The sequence below is a fragment of the Colletotrichum lupini genome, chromosome 4, assembly GCF_023278565.1.
Source record: "Colletotrichum lupini chromosome 4, complete sequence".
In the NCBI taxonomy this organism is placed as follows: Eukaryota; Fungi; Ascomycota; class Sordariomycetes; order Glomerellales; family Glomerellaceae; genus Colletotrichum; species Colletotrichum lupini.
This window is the reverse complement of record NC_064677.1, coordinates 1,217,977-1,236,377: the sequence shown is the minus strand read 5'-3', so window position 1 is coordinate 1,236,377 and position 18,401 is coordinate 1,217,977. Positions and strand designations below refer to the sequence as shown.

Here is an 18,401-nt window from a genome sequence, read left to right as displayed (position 1 = left end):
ATGGAATTCTGACCTCCGCTTCTCTTTCCTTCCTTCCTTCTTACTCTTGCTCTGAGTCCTTGGTTTCTGAGGGGAGTTACCACTCGGTCACAACGTGGTCACTTACACGCCAAGTGTCAGGTACTGTGTCTACTTCTTTCCCATAGCAAGAACCTCCAAGGCTCAAACATTGATGGACGGAAGGAACAAGTTTCAACTCATTGGGCCCTCCTTCCGCCTTCCAGCTGCTCTTCTAGAGTTTCTCTGCCATTCGCGGTACACTTCCTGTTGCTCACTTCCATCTTCTCTTCTCCGTCTCTTCTTCAACACCTCAACAGCACCACAAATCTTGGACCGAAACCTCATCACCTCGAAACTTCAATCCTCTCTTTCTTGGTTCTGTCCTATTGTCCGTCTTTACCTTGGTTCTCTTCCCTCAGCAAGATGACTTTCTCACGCACTCTCAAGGCCTTTACGGTCATATCTTCCCTGAACCCTTTCAATCTGCACCGCCTCGCCCCGGGCAACGCTGACCAGAACCTGGTTCTAGCTGACTGCGGCATTGGCTCTAACCCAGAGAACCTAACCTGGTCCACATCCCGCCAGATGAACTGGTATAAAGGTGCCATCTGGTCCACTCCAGCCGAGACCGACCCTGCTCCTCCTGACATGGTTGTCGAGATGCCCTACAATGACGGCAAATATCCCTGGAACTACGAGGGTGCCTCTGCAACCTTTTCAAACGGCGATACCTGGTCTGCCTGGATCGAAGACGGCACCCCAGAGCTCTTGCGTGCCGGGAAGGCCATGAGCACCAAGGACGGCGGTACCACCCTCTGGTGTTACACCTATCGCGGACGCCCTATCAGTATGAGCGCTTCCGGCAATTCTACCTGCATCTCAGCTTTCATCTGCAACCACCTTGAGAACGGTCCAACTCCTTGGGCCAGACTTCCTGGCGTCTGGGTTCCTACGGACAACGGAACCGCCTCAACAGGTGGTACCAACAAGCCCTCAGCTGAAGGAAGAACTCTCAGCGTCAAGGTCGAGGTCAGCCCCCGCCCTGCCATCTGGTACGGCACCATTGCCCATTTCCTGAGCAGCATCCTCTTCACCACAGACGGCTATTGCAGTCCTTACCCTTTCTCGAACCGTCTCAACTCGACCGTCACGGCCCATTGCCAAGGCACCAACGCTACTCCCCTCAACTTTCTGCCTGTCTTCTTCAACGCACTCAAGAACCTTGGTACCGTCCCAGGCTCTGATGGCTACTTCGTCTACAATCATGGGCCAGCACCCTTTGCCAATGACACCTCTGACGACACCCTCACCCTGCCGGCAACTTTCAATCTCACAGCATATGACATGGCTACTGGAGAGCTCAAGGGCTTCATTGGGTACGAGATACAGTGGCCGGAACCCGGTATGGGAATCCACTGCAGCGAGTGCAACGCCACCAAATTCAACGACGAATACAACACCGCCATTGCCTCCGCTTTTGACGTACTTTACCCTGCGTACTCCGAGGTCGTCATCGAAAGCAACTGTACCTTTGCTACACTATGTTGGTAACATTGTTGCTTGGAGCTTGTCCCTATGATATGACGTTTTGTTGCTGTATCGATATGGATGGGGTCGATTTTATGACGTGTATGGCTCAAGGTTGAGCTTGAAGTCTGCTTATCATAAGGTAGAAGTGAAGGGTTGGGAACAATGCGAGATACTGGGAGGAGCGGTTCATCAAACGGCCCTTCGGACGAGCAAACCTTATATCTCTTTTGGTGGCGACCTTATAGTATTGTTTCCAAGGCCTCATGTATATCATAGACCTCAAATCAAGCATCATGTCAAAATTTCCGCATTGAACTGTTAACGAAAGCGTTCGTTAGCTTGCTTTCATGGCGATGTTCCAGTGGTCTCCCCGCTCTACTCTCCCTGAGTTGCCTATGTATAAGGGCTGCATACCTTTCCACAAGTTCCGGGCCTCGACCTTTTTGACATCACAATCTCATCGATCGCAAGACAATCATCACGGTGATATCACCCCCGTTCAAACATACTCAAAACACATCTTATCCCCACGGACATCCATCGTGTCCCTAATGGTGATATTCTCAGCCAACCCAGGCATCCACAAAATATGGTCCAGCGTCGTGACGTTGCTGCCTCCATCTCCAAAGTACGGGAGGAACATGTCCTCGGGCAGGATCTTTGGCTGCGCGTCGAGAAAGATCTGGTTCGCCGCGACGTTGGGGCCGCCCATCGCGTAGAGCCTGCCGGGAGAGGAAGTCTGCCACTCCCACCAGAGGCGGTCGAAGTTCGTGTGGTGGAGGTAGAAGATTGGGTCAGCGGGTGAGCGGGCGTGGTCGCGCATCTGTGATGTTATTCAGCATTGGATTCGATGACCTTTTTGCCGAGAAGAGTCCTTTCGCTCTGCTCGATGCTGGGAGAGCAGGAGATGGACCAAAGGAAGAGAGAAAACTCACGATGCCACCGACGCCCAAGTGCCCACCACTATGCGGTGTATTCCCAAGACACCCCAACATCTCCCCGTAATCATCACCCTTGTCAAGCGCCATGCAGGGCTCTACGACGTTCGCTTGGGAGACGGTATCGAACGCCGTCTGGTTTAGGGCGCGTGTGAGACAAACGCCGCCTCCTCCTGTCTCGTCTCGTTCAAGTTGCGTGTTGAAGCGGACGCGGTAGTCCGTGAAGGCGCCGTCGAGGATGCAGTTTGTGGATGCGTCGGTCCGACCTGTGCCGAAGGCTTTGACTGTGGATGCGGTGTCCCAGACGGAAGCGTTTTGGATGAGGTAGAGGGATTGATCTGTTTGTTGGTCCCAGTAGCTGGAGGAGGTGTGAGTTGGGTGCTGAATTCCTGCGGAGAGAGAACCAGGGAGGAGGGCAGGCGTACGGGTATGGACCTGTGTAGCCGCATTCGTTACGGAGGAGGTCTTCGTGGATCTTGGTGTACCATCTATGCCAGGGGAACAAGGCGCCCTTATCGGTTACTCGGTCTGATTAGCCTCATTGAATAACAATATTCAAGCACACACTTCTCAAGACGGAAGTCCAACAGTCCGACGGCATGTATCTAGACACTTGTTGTCGTGTTTGCACGTACCACTGTGTGAATATACCGAACCTGCGCAATATGCGCAACAACCAACTCCTCCCAACGGCTCGTCGCGCCCCAGCTTCCGACTTTGGCTGGCGCTTGCGACGGGTCCATTAGACAGAGCGTCGAGTTTATGTAGCTTGCCTTTTCGTCTTCCGTCAGGGCGGTCCATGGTTTGCGGACCGAGGGGTTGGTGCAGGTTGCGGACGTGGCTGTCGCTGCTGCGAGGAGGGCAGCTAGAGCGAGGAGTATCCTCGCCATGGTTCCGGTATCACGCGAGGAGAATCCTGCGGAGTTGGGGGCGTGGGAAGAACGAAAGGTGTCGTGTGATGCCTTCGCGGGATGAGAGTTGGGGATGGGCGTTGCGGGACTGCGAGAAACGAATGGAATGTCGCCCTGGTGTAGTGGACGAACGGCCGGTAGAATCTGGCAGAGACAGCTAGTAAGTTTGCCAACAGCCACTTGAGGCCATCGTCGACTTGCGCTTGACCTTTTTCTTAAATAAGAGAAACCGTTTGCAAGCAGGACTCAGAAGATCCTGCCCAAGAGGGTCTTCTTCTTCGTGCCTAAATCGTCCATTTTTGTGTAGAGCTTCGTGTCTTGGCGATCTAAGATAGAGGTCAGATGATCCGATATCTTCATGTTGACTTTCTTGGTCCACGATTTTACCCTGAGATTCTAACAATGCCTCTGGAAAATATAGTGTATAATGCTTGGCGAGTATGCATAGAACCAGCCCATTCCCTGTAAATGACCACGTAAAGTTGCCCTTTTAGACTTCTTCGGGCCTCCCATCCCGGACTTGTACCAATGTGGCCCCGCTTCAACTGGACGTCTTGAGAATTGAGTTTACGACCCAGGGATTCATGTTGATTAAGGAAATCATGATCCGGTAGTGCACCAAAACTCCGCAAGAAGCCTTGTGACGTCTATTTCAGTTCAAGGAGCATACTATGCCAAGCGAAGAAAAGACGGTTAGGTGAAGATATCGAAGCCCAGCTACGTCGTCTTAGGAGTTGCCTCACGAATAGCTTACATACCTAGGATATGACATCCATCTAGCATGCCGACTTTCCCGGTTAACCGAGGAAGCGAGCTTGGGACTTGGGACCAAAAGGACCCAAAACCTTATCCGCAAGCTCGGGTTTGGCTTGTTCGAAATGGCAAATAAAGCCGGTCCTTTAAAATTAAGGTATGTTGATATATCCTTGGCACTAACAGAGAGTGCATCTTTTACCGGGAAAGCCGCCGCGCCCTGTTCCGGATAACCCGGCATCGCAGTCCGGGGGAGGAGGAGGGTGCCGAAGGGAGCGGGACGTGAACGGAATCCTGGCGCAGTATCCTTGATTCGGATGATATCAAAAGACATTCGCTGAATTGTCCTGAGAAGGACGTTATTTACCTAGCTTGATGTCTCAGTATGGACTTTTCTAGGGGAATTACTTTGGTGGAGGGGTTGCGCCGTTGAAAGTCTTTTCTCCAACCTCCACTTACCGGTCCACATCGGAACGAACCTCTCCTGGTAAACAATCTCATCAGGAGAAGAGGACGTGCTCGCTGGTCATGCGGTTTTCGGCTGAAGAGACAAAGAACGGGGAAAAGGGCAGTATTGCGAAGCATACAAGAGGCGGCGCCTGGCGCGCCTTTCGAACTATATCCCGTGGCCCACGCAGAACCTGCCTGACATAAGATAAACCTGCGTTGGGTTGGTGCGAATTACCTCGAGTAAGGGGGAACACGATAGAATCACTGTTCGTACGATGACACAATCAGCAACTGAAGATGAGTCGAAAGCTGTCAACTACAGCAAGTGAGCGGAATGGGTATACGCAAGATGAATTACGAATCGAGGCTTCTATTTGGGTATTTTACCCCGATTTCTGTCTGTCCAAAGGAAAGCGTCTTTTCGCTCCTAATGCCAATTTCTGTGAAATAAAACTCCGTCGACACCTTGCGACAGATACTCGGGCGTTCTACCCAGATCCTTTCGTACGCACAGGTGATCATGCAAACTCTTCTCTATCTTCTCCTTCTCTAGGTCGCTTTTCTCGCTTCGCTGATTACAAATATCGCATTATGAAAAGAGTGTAGGTGTCCCGAGCCTGGGTGCAAGGGAAAGGACTTCTGTTCTGCTGGGAAAAAGAGATCTCATCGTCTGTTGTTTTAATCTAAACAATGTCGCCGGTCTTGGCTCTGCTGGAACTCCGCGGTCGGCCAAAGAAGCGTCGGCGCTGAGATCCAGAATCGTGACTAGCTATTGAAGCCGCGGCGCCTGACGTCGCGCTTTCTGGGCGTTCGAGGTCGGTTCGTTCGCGGATGCTCTGGAGGCGAGCGACGTGCGGCTGGTGGACCTCTCTGCGAGCCTCAAACACGTCCTGGAAATCGCTCCAGTTGTTGTCAATGAAAGGCGTCATACCAGTGCGGGAATCGGCGCGAGCGCGAGTGGCCACCGCAGTCCCCGCTGTAGTAGGCTGAGTAGTAGAGTGAATGGAGTGAGAGTCGCCTCCAGGCGTCGCAGGCTCGATGCCACTGGGACCACCGTTCTTGGAAGAGTCGTACGAAGGAGGGGCGCCGCCTGCCCAGTAAAAGGGTGTGTTGCGGGAACCACCAGGTTGCACCTGCCAAGGGCCCTGGAGACCAACAGCGCGAACCTCGGCCATAAGCTGGGCGGCAAACTTGTTGTGTCTTTGCAGACGGAGCAGTTCGTTCTGGAAGTTGGACTTGTGGAAGAAGATCAAGTTCATGGTGAAAGATTGAACCTCATTAAGAGTGCGGACTTCAGTAATAATGCGAGGCTGGTAGTCGCGCTTGTGTTCGAGGCAGAAGTTGAGCATGCGAGACTTGAGCTCCTCGATGAGCTCCGGATCGGTGCCGAAACCAAGCTTGAGCTCGATAGGATCAGCCAGACCGGCAGAACGGCGCTGGTTGAGGATGAAAAGGGTGTTCAGCACACTGTTGGGTGCCTGTACAATGTGACCCTCCATCTTCTTGAACTCGGTGTACAGCAGGGAAATTTCCGTAACATAGTAATCGTCGCCAGTTCCGGTGGTACCAGTGTTGCCGTAGACAGTGACGCGGTCACCGACATCGAATGGGTGCTTGACGAATACGAAGATGATGGACTGCAGGAACTCTTGGGCGCTGGCCTGGAGCAGCCATGCGAGACCGAGGAAACTGGATCCGGCAGAAGCGAGACCGGCAGCGGCAGAGCCTGAGAGAATGGAAATGAAGACGATGATGGCGATAATGACAATGATGACGAGGAAGACCTTATCAAGCTTTTTGATGACGGAATCGAGGTCCTTCAACGAGGCAGCGATGGCCTTGCGCTCAAGATGAATTTCGTTGCAAGTGAGTTCCATCTCTTCCATAGAGATATCACCATTGAGATCCTTGTCGAAAATGCTAAAGGCGTGTTCGGCCTCTTCACTGGTCTTGAAGGCGGACTGCATGTCTTCAAGGTAGATGGTCTCTTGACCGTCCTTGGCGAGACTCCGGAAGATGAGGCGGGCAAGAGAATGAGCAGAACCCGTGTTACGCAACATCTCGTATGTAATCTTGCGGGCATGGTTGAAAGCGACCTTTCGTCCTATGAAGTCGTTTCCAACACGAGCCGCAACGCCACCGGCCTTGTTGAAGGCAGTGCGAACATTCTTTCCGACGACACCCATTGGGGTACGGGCGCCTGACCTGTTGCCGTTCTCGGTTGTGAGCCATATAGAGTCCTCGCGATTGATTCGCATCTTGGAGTGCTCGTAAAGGTGGACCAAATGGTCGATATCGCTCTTGTTCGTCTCGATTCGTTGGACGTAGGTGCGCTGATGGAAAGATGTGGCAATCCATTGGATGCAGATCTTCTCCACCCAATTGAGAGCAGCCAGGACCAAGAAAGCGATAATGACCTTCTGGACGATATCGACCCATTTGAGATCCGGCTTGGTGTCGGTGTCCGGGTTGAACCCGTCGGGAAGAACGCGGTGGTCTTCGAGTATGGGCGAGTAAGAGCAAAGAATGGCGAGCATCCACATGAAGAGGGCAGTGTGCAGCTCCAGACCCTGGCCGATATCCCTCCATTTCTTATGGTTCGAAGAGCCCATGACAATGGCAATACCGCCAAAGGTGAGGGGCATAAAGCTGGTAACCATACGCGTAGCCCACAATGAGCACCAGACAACCTCGAGCCAGATTCCGAACCAAGTGAGATAAACGCCGTAGGCACCACCAACGGTAGCGCTTTCGGCGTCCACGGCGAAGTGACCGATGAGAACCGGAATGAGAAGAAGCGCGGCACCGGGAATCAGATAGACAAAGTATCGGAAAACACGTGGGAACTTCCTCAGCCACTTCCACAATGCGAAGGCGAAGGCACCGGCCTTCTTCTCGGGCGGCGGCTTAGCGGCATCGGCAGGGTTTGGACCGTTGGTAGCGAAGACATCCTCGGGCTCCATCTCGCGGGTCCTACCCTGGCGAGAACGCTGCTGGGACATTTCATGTTCTTGGTTGGAGATGAGGCGCTCGGCGCGCAACAACTCCAAATCGTCATTGAGGCGTGAGGCTTGTTCTCGTGAGTCTTGCGGTGACATTGGTCCGCCATGCGTCTCTTGGGGAATATGAAGGTGGTTGTCGGTGTTTAATCTCGTCAACTTTTCGGGGTGAGTTGGTTGAGAATTGGGATCAGTTGCGGTTTGGAGACTATCGTCCGTATGCTGAGAATGCTTCTCATTTTCGTCTGAATTGGCGCGATCGCGATTATTTGTTGGCGTCGTCATGGTGGGCGGGATGAAGAGGCCGCGAGGGGCCGTCGGTTGAGTTGGGCAAGATTATGTGGTGTAAGTGGAATATGTGTGTCCAAGGTAAAACGTTGTGGTCGTTTGGATTTCCGAGGGATCAAGGTGTCCTCCCTTTTGCTTTGTGTAGGTAAAGGCGAATAGGCCCGATAAATGCCGTCAGAGGCAAAAGAATGGCAGCAAGATGATGCAAATTCGCGATTGGCGTTTGCGGTCGGGTCGTTTCGCTCTTTTTCTCGGTGAGAGAGAATTGCCGCCGGTTGGTGGTGACAAAGGCGCAAGTACTCGCGGTGTGTGTTCCGGGGTGAGTAAGGTAGCTATGACCACCGGCAGGAACTGCGAGGATGGGCAGGAGAGAGGAGGACGGTAGACTCTTCAGTCAAGAAGACTCCAGTCGAAAATTGGTACCTTCCTATTTTCCCGTGGGTGAAATGTACCTGGAGAGCCGGTAAAGCTGGGGAAAGAAATGGGAGGGAAAGAGCTGGGGATGGAGCTCGTTGAAAGGTCGAGGGGAGGAGGGCTGGATGAAATATTTCTTGGGAGGTGCACCTTCCCGTCTTTTGTCGATGGGAAAGCTTAGGTTCGATGGAAGTCACCAAGTATCCCCGTACCTCTTCAGATTCAGATGGAGACCTTGGGAATAAGTGAACAGGGAAAGAGCAAGGGGGCCAAGACCGAAAAGGCAATCAGCAGAAATGGCAGGCACGAGCACTTCCATGTGCTTGCAGTTGTTAATCAGCAAGCGGTCGCGCAGTCTGGACTCTTTTTCTTCACGCTCCTGGTGACATTGGATGGGAGCTTTGGCAGGCAATGGCAGCAAAGATATGGGTACTGCTTCAGTCCCCGACACTCCGATTCCCCAGTCTCTCTCGGTCATTTTAGAGAAACAGGGACTTGTAGAGTAAAACTGGACCTCTGTTTCCTCTCTGGCATTGGAGGGCGCGAGGGGCCCCCGGGGGGTGGTGTTTGAGCTCAATGAAATATAGAGGGACGGGGTGGGAACCAAGAATTTGACGACAGCGACGATTCCAAGAATTGGCTCCAGAATTCTATCTGCACGTCCGAGCCTTGTTCACGTTGACCAGTGGTGGCGCTTGTGAATCGCTGCTTCGACCCGCGGCGCCACGTCGGTGCCCAGAGAAAAAGAATGGGGGCGACGCGCGATGATCTTGCTTGGGGGGCTTGCTCGTCATTAACATTTAAAAATTGGGTCTCCATTTTTAGCTGGGCGTGGGCCTTGGACCTGGATGTTGGGGCCATCAATCTGGTCCATCTGGCTTTGGCAATGGCATTTCTTGGTGGTTGAACCTCTTCCCCTTGGTGTTTGCTGCTCAAAGCATATACTGGAACTGTAGGTAAATTGCAGTAATCCTCGATTTGAGAACTAAGGTCAGTAAAAAAAAGTACCTTGAATATGTACTTTACGATAGCTGAAGCAGGAGCTGTTCATGTTTTTGAGTGACATTTTCTCGGAGTGGGAGCTTGGGCACGCTGCACCCGCGGAGGGTGGCAGTGGCAGCGAATGCGACAGCGATATGCCGGCTGGCACTGGGCTCAAAACCGGGTCCGTGCTATCTGACGGGAGAGCCGCTGCAGGGAACATTCAATTCGTGAACCTGGAAACCTTGGAATCTCGAGCGCCTCCTTCACTGGGATGTAGCTGTTTTCCACGGGTAGGAAGCTTTCGTTCCTTCCCCCCTCCCTTTTTTTTCTTATTCTTCTCTGTGTGGTGGTGAGGACGGATGTCGCTGGTTTCCAAGGACTGAGAAAGGGTCCTTCTGTCTTCTAGAGTCCAGGGGTCCAGAGATTGAAGTTGTTCCCCCGGAGCTTTGAATTGCCTTCCTGACTTCTCAACGACCACACCCACTCGCTTCCTGCCGTATCGTGCTAGGTATTATAGACGGAAGGCACAAAGGGGGAAGGGAGGGACCCTGAATATCCTCTCCGTCAGGTTGATTACCTTACTCGGGAGCACCGCAATGGGCGATAAGGCCATGGCTGGTTTTCTCGCTGTAACATTGCAATTAACTTTGAATTGCAGAGCCCCGTTGCCTTTTCACTTCGCTCTCGACCGAAACTTTGTGTTTTGCAGCACGGCAACTACTGCACTGCACTGCATTGTAAAGTACTGCTGTGCACTGCAAGCTGCGGATAGTCAGCATCACTCATTGATCGATATGTCGCACTGCCAAGGTCTTTCTTGGCTTTCCTCTGTTCACATCACGCCCCTTGCGCCGAATATTCATCACCGGTCCGCGGCCGCTCTAAACTGAATGGCGGCTAGCGTCTTCGTCGTCGTCGTTTACACATTGTCCTCATCGTCATATGCCCCATAGACATCCATCACCGCACATGCGCGCATGGAGAAGATGATGCGAATCGAATTCCCTATTGAGATGTGCCTGCCACACATCATCGGAACCCCATACCAACAATGGGTCACTTTCGAGCTTCACATTGTCTCCGACTCTCCGTTCGAATGGCAGATGACTGGTACTGGTGAGAATCCGGAGACTACAGCTGCGCATCCATATGGTATACTGGAGCACAATGAACTGGGAGACCCCCACTGGGTCGAACCCACGATCGCCCGTCATCGCGATCCTTTTGGTGCCTTTCCACTGCGGTATTGCCTGTCCATCCGCACGCCTCATCCCTGGCCCTAGTGGTGGCCGTCGTCTGAGACACCGAGACGCAGTCGCATAGTGAGGCTCTCCGCTGCGTCGCAACGAACCGACGCCACCAACCGACTGAACCGTCTCGCCCGATCCCGCGAACAGACGGTCGCAGATCACACACGCTGCCGCCCGAATCGCCATGTCATGCCGGCATACGTATACGCCAGGGGAGGGGCATGAAGACGGGTGGCCGGGTAAACCACCAGCACATACGCACATGGCCGTTACTTTTGGGGCACGGCATCCTTTGCTGCACTTTACTGTCGTGCGAATACTACCAAGTGCCTTAAGTAAGGTATTTAGCAGCATCAAGTTTGCAAGCCACCCTCAACAGAAATAGCGTCCGATGGCTGTAGTCGCCAATGCCCAATCTACTGTGGAAAGGACCGAAGAGACCAGAGACCATTGTGTCACCGGCGCCAGCACCAACCAGTGACGACAGATGCTCTCAGCACAGCACACCTGTCCTCCCTCGAGGTTATGCAAGATACTTGGCACTAACTGGGACAACGGTGACTTACAGAAGCCCGAAGCGCGGGAGAACAACTGCCAATGGTAGAAAAGAGACTAAGGCCGGGCCAAACTGGTATCGATACGAGGGACTACCGCAAATCCATTCCACGAGCGGAAACCATGGCAGAACCGGTGTGTCTTAGCGGCAGTACACCCTCTGGATACTCTTGAAGTTTGCCCTGATCTGATTTTGCCGTCCTTGTCTGGCAATCCTGCATGTGTCTGCAGCGGCTAATCAGCGGATGGCTCATTCGATGTTTTGATGCAAAAAAGTGGCCGTCACCCGCCCTTGTCACATCAACACGCATGCAAATCAATCAACCAACCAACCAACCTCGGATTCCGGACTGCATAATTCGCCTGCCAATGGAAGGGTTCTTTGTGCCTCAGGTCATTCAGCTGGGTGGGCCGTAAAGGACGACTCCTTAGGCTCCTTCCTCCTGATCTCGAACTTACAGTGTCGGTTCCTTCCTCGCGTCGGGTCACCTCCAACAAAACACGCACCTTCCTTCTCATTCAAATTGCGGTTTGTGCCTATGGACCTACGGTCGGGTGCAGGTGCGATATGCGTGGGTGCTCTTTCCTCTTGCTACGGTGGACCCCCACTCTCATGGTCTCCCAACATGGCCCCACCCGCCACGGCTGACGTCACACGGCGTCTTTCCTGGACCTTCCATGTTCCGCCTTCGACGACGGCAAAACGGGTCCTCCTCACCCGTTTTTTCCCCTGCCAAGACTCCAAGACCCGGCCGCTGAGCCCCTAACCCTCAGCTCGGCCCACCGTCCCCCGAATCTTTCGAGGCTCACTGTTTCCAACGCTTGATGCCGTCACTGTCCGACGTCGCTGGATTTGGCCCACGACCAACAGTCTGCCGAATCTTCAGACACGGAGCCCAACCTCGTTCACCTCCAATTGTCCATGGTATCGCTGCATCCATGATAACCCCCCTCGTCTGCAATGTCCCGGACTCCAGAACGTCCAGAAGAGTTTTCAGAATTTCTGCTCTCTCCCCGGATCGTTGAGTCGGTCTGGACTCCCGACTCCAAACTGAGCTCTCAAAGCTCCGCAGGGTCATCTTGTCAAGCTTTCTACAGGCTATGGGAAAGTCAGTCGGTCGGGCTCATTGACGATACCACAGAGTCGTGGATCACTCGTAGATGGGACAAGAGAGAGATGACTGCAGCCACCGCAGAACATCAGACAATTGCAAGGGTAGCTCACCAACCACTCAGACTCCAGGACACCAATATCGCTGGCCGCAATTCACAGGCTGCCGTCGGACCTTGAGCCGTCTCACCACTGACCAGACTCGTTTACCTGTACTGACACCACAGGCTACGAAGACCTTACAGTCTCACAGTCTCACCACCACGATTTGACGCTTTGAGACATGCCTTATCTCGCCTCAACACCATCACGGCGATAACGCCTTTTAGCGTCCTTGGAATTCCGACCCTCCTGAAAATCTCTCTTTTCCCACGTCTCTAGCTGCCTTAGTGTCAGAAGGGTTCCGACGCAGTGCGACACACAGCACACAACACACCAACCCGAAATGATCACCACGTCACTCTCCGGCTTGCCCTCTTGAGACTTCCGCCTGTCCGTTTTCTCTCATGCTTGCCTTGAAGCCGATTGCCACCACCGCCATTGCCCATTCCAGTGGTAGCGGACGGTACATCGCTCGCCGCTGAAAGAGTGCCGAATGCAGGTACCACGCACTCTACTTACCCATAGTGGCTGCAGCCACCGAAAAGTTTTCTTCAAATTGATGGTGTTGGGTTCCCAAAATAGCTACACGACTTTTTCATTGTCGATTAGCACTTGGCAGTGACAGTCGCAAAGAAAATCAGGCTCATCGTCGAAAGCCGCAGTTCATCGCAACTCTTCAGTGGCTGTGTCAGTAGCCACACAAATCAATAGGACCTCAAGGACCATTCCAGAAATTCTAGGCCGGTCGGAAAACTCGATCGGCGTCGAATGATCGAAGTTGCCTAGCACTCCAGTTGGTCCACCGTCAAACTACGCGTCTAGAAACTTGCCAGCATGTCGTCACGCTCTGCCGCACACCAGCGAACCATACAGAGGCTGCGATGGCTGGCGCGTTGCTCACGCTCAGATTCGACATTCAAGCTTTCGGTCCACGAGCTCGTCTACGCGCATCTCCCGAATAGCAATCCTACGCCCGCAGATTCCCTTCCCATCGAAGTGGTGATCGGCATCAGTCCGGGAGGACAACTCAGAGCAAGCAGATCCCTTGACCCACGATTCTCCGACTGGGAAAAAGAGTGACAAGCATCGCCAACCGCCACAATTCGTGTCCGCTTTTTCTCGTAGCGATCTCAGCGAGCCCTTGACCTCCACAACCCCGTACCCTTGATTGCGAAGCCGCTTGAACCAGGCGCAATAAGATTGAGAAGAGCCAGACCGCTCCTTGGCCCTGCTAATTGCTCAACGTTCTAGACGAATCAACACGCCATCCGCTGCCCGTGCTATCGCTCGCGACCGCCCATATCAAGCCAGAATCCATCCAATATCCCTTGCCGACGACGTGCCCTGACCTTGCGCTTCAGGGCTCCCTTCCGGGGACCAGCAGCCGCCCGCCTAGCGCATATGGGAGCAAACGCACGCCAGCCCACCGGTCTATGGAGTACCGGAGCGGAGGACAGCCGCCGCGAGTCCGCGACGCGACAGCGACGTTTCTTCACATGCAAGGCTCCTGGCGCGAAACACCCTGAACCCCCCTGATTTCCAACGACGTGCGACCACCATGCCTGTGCCCCGTGCGGCGATTACGAGAATGAAAATGAGAGGATCCAATGAAGAGAGTTTGCTTTATCTCTCGACAAGACCGCTAATGCGAATCATATTGGCGTTGTCTCGGGTCCATGCCGTCCATGCTTTTGCTTTCGCTTTTCTTCTGCCATGCAATTTGGTTAGAGGAGACGACACTTTGCCATACTTTCTCGTAAATCAAACTCTACCCCTGAGTTGCTGCATAATCCATAATTAGGGAATGAGGCGTCGCAACTCCTGCAACGCGACCACACACTTGCAAGCTCAAAGTTTGTTGTGACTTGTGTGGGCTACGAGATACAAGTAACCAGAAAGACGTCGAAACATCATATTCCGGATACCCCTATGTAAGATCTAATAAGCCAATCTTCAAATTCAGCGATAATTAGTTGTAGCTCATGAGTTTGCCTGCGAATGCGGACAAGTGCAATTCACAGAAGAGAAATATTATACAAGAAAATAAAAGATGCAGCCGGCTTCAGAAGTCGGAGCGTGCCTTGAAGCAGTGAAATAGCCACTAGAAAGTGAGGCTAAACCACACTCCGTCTGTTCAGACGTTTGACAATTCTGCTTCAGAGGACGTCAACAACCTCGACCCATTGAACTGACACCGGCCCCTTGAGTCCATACTCTTCAGCCGGATGAGCCTTGAAGTAATTCGCACCCGCAACAGAAGCAGCGCCACCAGACGTCATGATGCTATCCTGCTCAGCTCTGACGCGGTTATACAACGTTGAGGCAACTTCTACCATGACCACGTTGTCGGCGCCCTCGGAGGGATTCAGGCAGTTTGTGATGTCCACCACAACGTCAGGCGAGCTGTTCACGTCGAGAACGATTCTCTCGTCGTTGACCCGGAGTGCCGTTGCGTCCGTGACGGCGCCTAGGTGGAGATGGGCTCCTATGCGCTGTACCGCGGTAGAATAGGATGGGGTTTGGAAGCTGGCTTCGTAGTCTGCTGTGCCGCTTGTGTTGGCCAGGTTCACGGGGTCTAGGTCTTTCCAGGGCGCTAACGGGCTGTTGAGGAACCGGTAAGATGTGATGGCGATTTCCATGGAGAGGGAGTCGTTGCTGCTGTGCCAGTCATTGACTGTGATATTCCATATGTCGAGGGTTGTTGCTTCTGGGAGCCGAGAGGTGTTGAAAGTTAGGGTTTTACCGGTGGAGAGGGTGATTTTCGTGGTACCGGGGGCGAGGTGTGCTGTGATGCGGTAATTGCTGGCCGTGGCATTTGTGTTGGGGTCTCGGGACGTGGTATAGAAGAAGCCTTGGAGGAGACCAGAGGTCGATGTTATGTGAGTGCTTGGCGGACGAGGCAGGAAGGGTCTGTTGTGTTCATCATCTGCGAATGAGGCCTGGTTGGAGAAGGCGAGTATGGTAGTCTGGTTTGCTACGAGCGTCACCGGCACGACGATGTCGTTCTCCTCGACGATGTCGTTCTCCTCGACGACGTACTGCAAAAGTGGTGATGCCGAGCCCTTCCAGGCATCGAGAACGTACGGTGTCCTGCCCGCCATATCGCGGAAGCTAACATTCGTAGTCGTGGATTTCTCCCCGTCGTTATACAAGAACACAACCTCCGCATCCTCTGTGCTCCGCGAGAAGGAATACCACTTCTCAACAGCATCATCTTTCAAGAACATGACCCGAGGCCGGATGTTGAGAGCAGCAAGAGCAGCTGGTATCTCCTCCACGGATGCAAGTACCTGCACGCCCTCCACCTTAAGAACCTGAGCCATGATGTCCGGAACGGATGCGGCCCCGTCTGAACCAACGCTCTGGAAATCAGGGCTTCCAACAATGAAGATCGGCAGTCCTGCTTCCGCAAACACTTTCGTTCGCGTCGCCATCTCCGGCGTCAACTTTGTCTGGTTGGCAAAGATGAGTGCCTTATACGCAGGTCCGTCCGGAGCAAGGATGCCCTCTTCGCCGACAACGGCGTTCGTGGAGGAGAAGCTTGCAGGGCCGAGATAGTCGTACGTGAAGCCCATCTCCTCAAGATTGTCGCTCTCATAGACCACCTTGTCGAACGGTGCAGCGTACTGATAAAACGCAAGATCAACCCTCGCGGTACCAACTTGACTGACAAACTGGTTCCTTGCAACATACGCCATCGCATCAGCCATGAACCCATCACTGGTATCGTTGTCACCTTTGCTGTCGACGTGTTGACTACTCCCCCTCCACGCCGGCATCCGTGGCCCCCACATGTCGGTAAACGTGTACGCGAAGACGGTATACCCAGGCCACGTCGTCTGCGCATAGACGCCAGAATACGCGTACCCGTGGACGACATTCATGCTCACACCACCCGCGAGACCGCGGCGGACGGTGCGGAGCAGGTCCGCGATGGACTGGATGTACGATGCGCCGTTGACGGCGCCGGCTTCGGAGGAGACAACGGGGTTGCGGGCCATGTGAGCTGGGCCGGAGACGTGGCGGTAGAGGGAGGGAGAGTCGTTGAAGCCGAGGGACTCGCCTTCGGGTGCGTTGACGAGGGGGATGGAGTCGAGCATGTTCAGGGGCAGGTTGTAGGCTGGCTGGTTGGAGTGTTCTAGTCCCCGTTTGCGAGCCCATGCTGAGGTTGTAAGGATGTAGTCTTCGTATCCGGCTTGGAGGGTGAGGCGGTAGTCGTCGTTGCAGCGGGAGACCATGGTGCTGTTGTCCTGTGAGAGGAAGGATTCGCCGTAGGGGAGATTTTGGGCTGCCCAGTAGTTTTCACGTTGGACGAGGAAGGGCAGGCAGGTTGCGATGTCGTAGCCTCTTTGTGCGCGGAAGGTATCGGCGAAGTTGTGCGTCCACCAGAGGGCCGTGTCCATTTCCATGCTGTCTTCCCAAGCTTGAAAGGTTGAGACATTAGCAGCGGCCTCTGGACCTGATGGGGATTTGACTCCGTGTATGATGGCAGCTCTACATACCGTATTTACCAACCCGCGCGAGGAGCTCTCTGTCCTGCCCTTCGGGGACGATGTATTCGTCAAAAAAGTCCGTCAGCTTCTTCGCCCCCGCGGCGCTGAAGTGATCGGTGACCCAGGACCCGTTCTGCACCCACGTCGCGGCATCGGGCGCGCCTTCGACGGAGCGCTGGTTGGTGTAGCGTGTATACCAGGCCATTATGCGCCATGCGTTTTGTGAGTCTTTAGGGGTCGTCCATGAGATGAATCTCGTATAGGGATCGACTGAGGTGGTGATGTCCATGACACGGCTGAGACTGACTGCTGTGGATGAAGCATTGAATGCCGGTGTTTCTTCGACAGCTAGGATGAAGGAGAGGTTCTGCTGGCCGAATTCTTCGCAGGGGTGCATGAAGAAGTGGAGGGAGGGGCTCGCGGGTTGAGTTGAAAGGGGAAGGGTCCCGTTGAAGACGTGTCCTGGGGCGACTGTGATGTTGACGTATGCCTAGTAAAGTGGTATTAGCCATCCCGATCCTCGTACCACAATTTCCGCGAGAGGGCCAAGGATCTAAGTCCCGGGAAGTGAGTTCAGAAGCAGAATAATCGACACTCACCAACTCCAACGCCAGCCCAACACTCTCAGGCTCCGAGGGCACGCCCTGCCCCTGATTCGCGCCAATTGAAAAGTCAAAGAGGATGTCATTGTCCGCGGCCGCCTGAATCACCGCGCGGAAGACGGCGCGAGAAGCGTTTGTGCCGTAGCCGTAGGTGGACCAGTTTGCTGAAGGCGAGCGGAACTGGTAGTAGGGTAAGAACTCGAGGCCGCCGGCGCCGACGGAGGCTATCTCGGCCACGTCGCCGGTGACGGCTTCGATGTCAACTTCGGCATCTGGGAGCCTCGTTTACGGTGAGATGTTAGTGTTGAGAAATTAAGGGAAGGCTGGTTTGGGTAGAGTAGATCTCACCAGTATCTGAACTTTGGGCGGTAGATGTTCGGAGGGGAGACGAAGTCGTCAAGGCTGTGGGCTTGGGATATAGTTGATAATGACGCTGTGAGTGCGGCAAGAGCTCCTAGGCCGCGCATGATGTCTTATTGTGGCGCGATAGCCCGTGGGAGCGTCGGTATTCTTGTTTAACTGAAAAATCGAATAGGCTCCGGCCCCCTTTTAAGATGGGCGTCATTGACCAGGTACGCGGAACTTGAACCGCATCTCTGCTCTCATCGGAAGAATTCTCCAGTAGTATCATACTGGTCATCGTGGTTAATGAGTGGCTGCGGAATTTTGAATACGATGCAGATCAGATCTACGATTGAAGATGGAGTTACGCGTGCAAAATTACATCAAAGTTCCAAGACCCTGTACTGCGGCCTCACCAAGGTTGGGTGTATACGAGATCGAAGTCATGGCGGCCTATACGCGTACAGCACTGGGCATTTCTCGAGATGGTTTGAACAACACCAGGAAGAGAAGACTTTGTGTGAGTCTTGAGGATCAACTCCGCGGGTGATGGCCTGAGGCGGTGGTGAAATTGATCCATCATACGTCCAATCTGCCAGTACTGCTCGTTGGGTTGCAAGACATCGTCATCAGCTATGCCGGAATCGTTGAAAGGTGCGTGCTTTCTCCATGCTACATG

At 53.7% G+C, this 18,401-nt stretch overlaps 5 protein-coding genes across 5 annotated transcripts; 1 reads left to right on the top strand and 4 right to left on the bottom strand.

Moving 5' to 3' along the window:
* Positions 1-423: 423 nt before the first annotated feature.
* On the top strand, positions 424-1,551 carry CLUP02_07486 (uncharacterized protein; the record flags this gene model as incomplete). The annotated part of the gene is made up of 1 exon (XM_049286480.1): positions 424-1,551. The coding sequence occupies one exon, from the start codon at positions 424-426 to the stop codon at positions 1,549-1,551; it is 1,128 nt and encodes a 375-aa protein (XP_049143623.1).
* A 478-nt stretch (positions 1,552-2,029) lies between these two features.
* CLUP02_07485 (uncharacterized protein) lies at positions 2,030-3,358 on the bottom strand (the record flags this gene model as incomplete). The annotated part of the gene is made up of 4 exons (XM_049286479.1): positions 2,030-2,353; positions 2,466-2,826; positions 2,894-2,956; positions 3,120-3,358. The coding sequence occupies 4 exons, from the start codon at positions 3,356-3,358 to the stop codon at positions 2,030-2,032; spliced, it is 987 nt and encodes a 328-aa protein (XP_049143622.1).
* A 1,907-nt stretch (positions 3,359-5,265) lies between these two features.
* CLUP02_07484 (mechanosensitive ion channel) lies at positions 5,266-7,866 on the bottom strand (the record flags this gene model as incomplete). Its single annotated transcript, XM_049286478.1, has 1 exon — positions 5,266-7,866. One exon carries the CDS (start codon positions 7,864-7,866, stop codon positions 5,266-5,268), a length of 2,601 nt encoding a protein of 866 aa, XP_049143621.1.
* A 118-nt stretch (positions 7,867-7,984) lies between these two features.
* CLUP02_07483 (uncharacterized protein) lies at positions 7,985-10,228 on the bottom strand (the record flags this gene model as incomplete). Its single annotated transcript, XM_049286477.1, has 10 exons — positions 7,985-8,220; positions 8,322-8,459; positions 8,518-8,951; positions 9,011-9,233; positions 9,292-9,474; positions 9,501-9,544; positions 9,625-9,730; positions 9,796-9,890; positions 9,945-10,022; positions 10,191-10,228. The coding sequence occupies 10 exons, from the start codon at positions 10,226-10,228 to the stop codon at positions 7,985-7,987; spliced, it is 1,575 nt and encodes a 524-aa protein (XP_049143620.1).
* A 4,213-nt stretch (positions 10,229-14,441) lies between these two features.
* Positions 14,442-17,847, bottom strand: CLUP02_07482 (uncharacterized protein; the record flags this gene model as incomplete). Its single annotated transcript, XM_049286476.1, has 4 exons — positions 14,442-16,708; positions 16,788-17,268; positions 17,378-17,660; positions 17,729-17,847. The coding sequence occupies 4 exons, from the start codon at positions 17,845-17,847 to the stop codon at positions 14,442-14,444; spliced, it is 3,150 nt and encodes a 1,049-aa protein (XP_049143619.1).
* Positions 17,848-18,401: the final 554 nt, after the last annotated feature.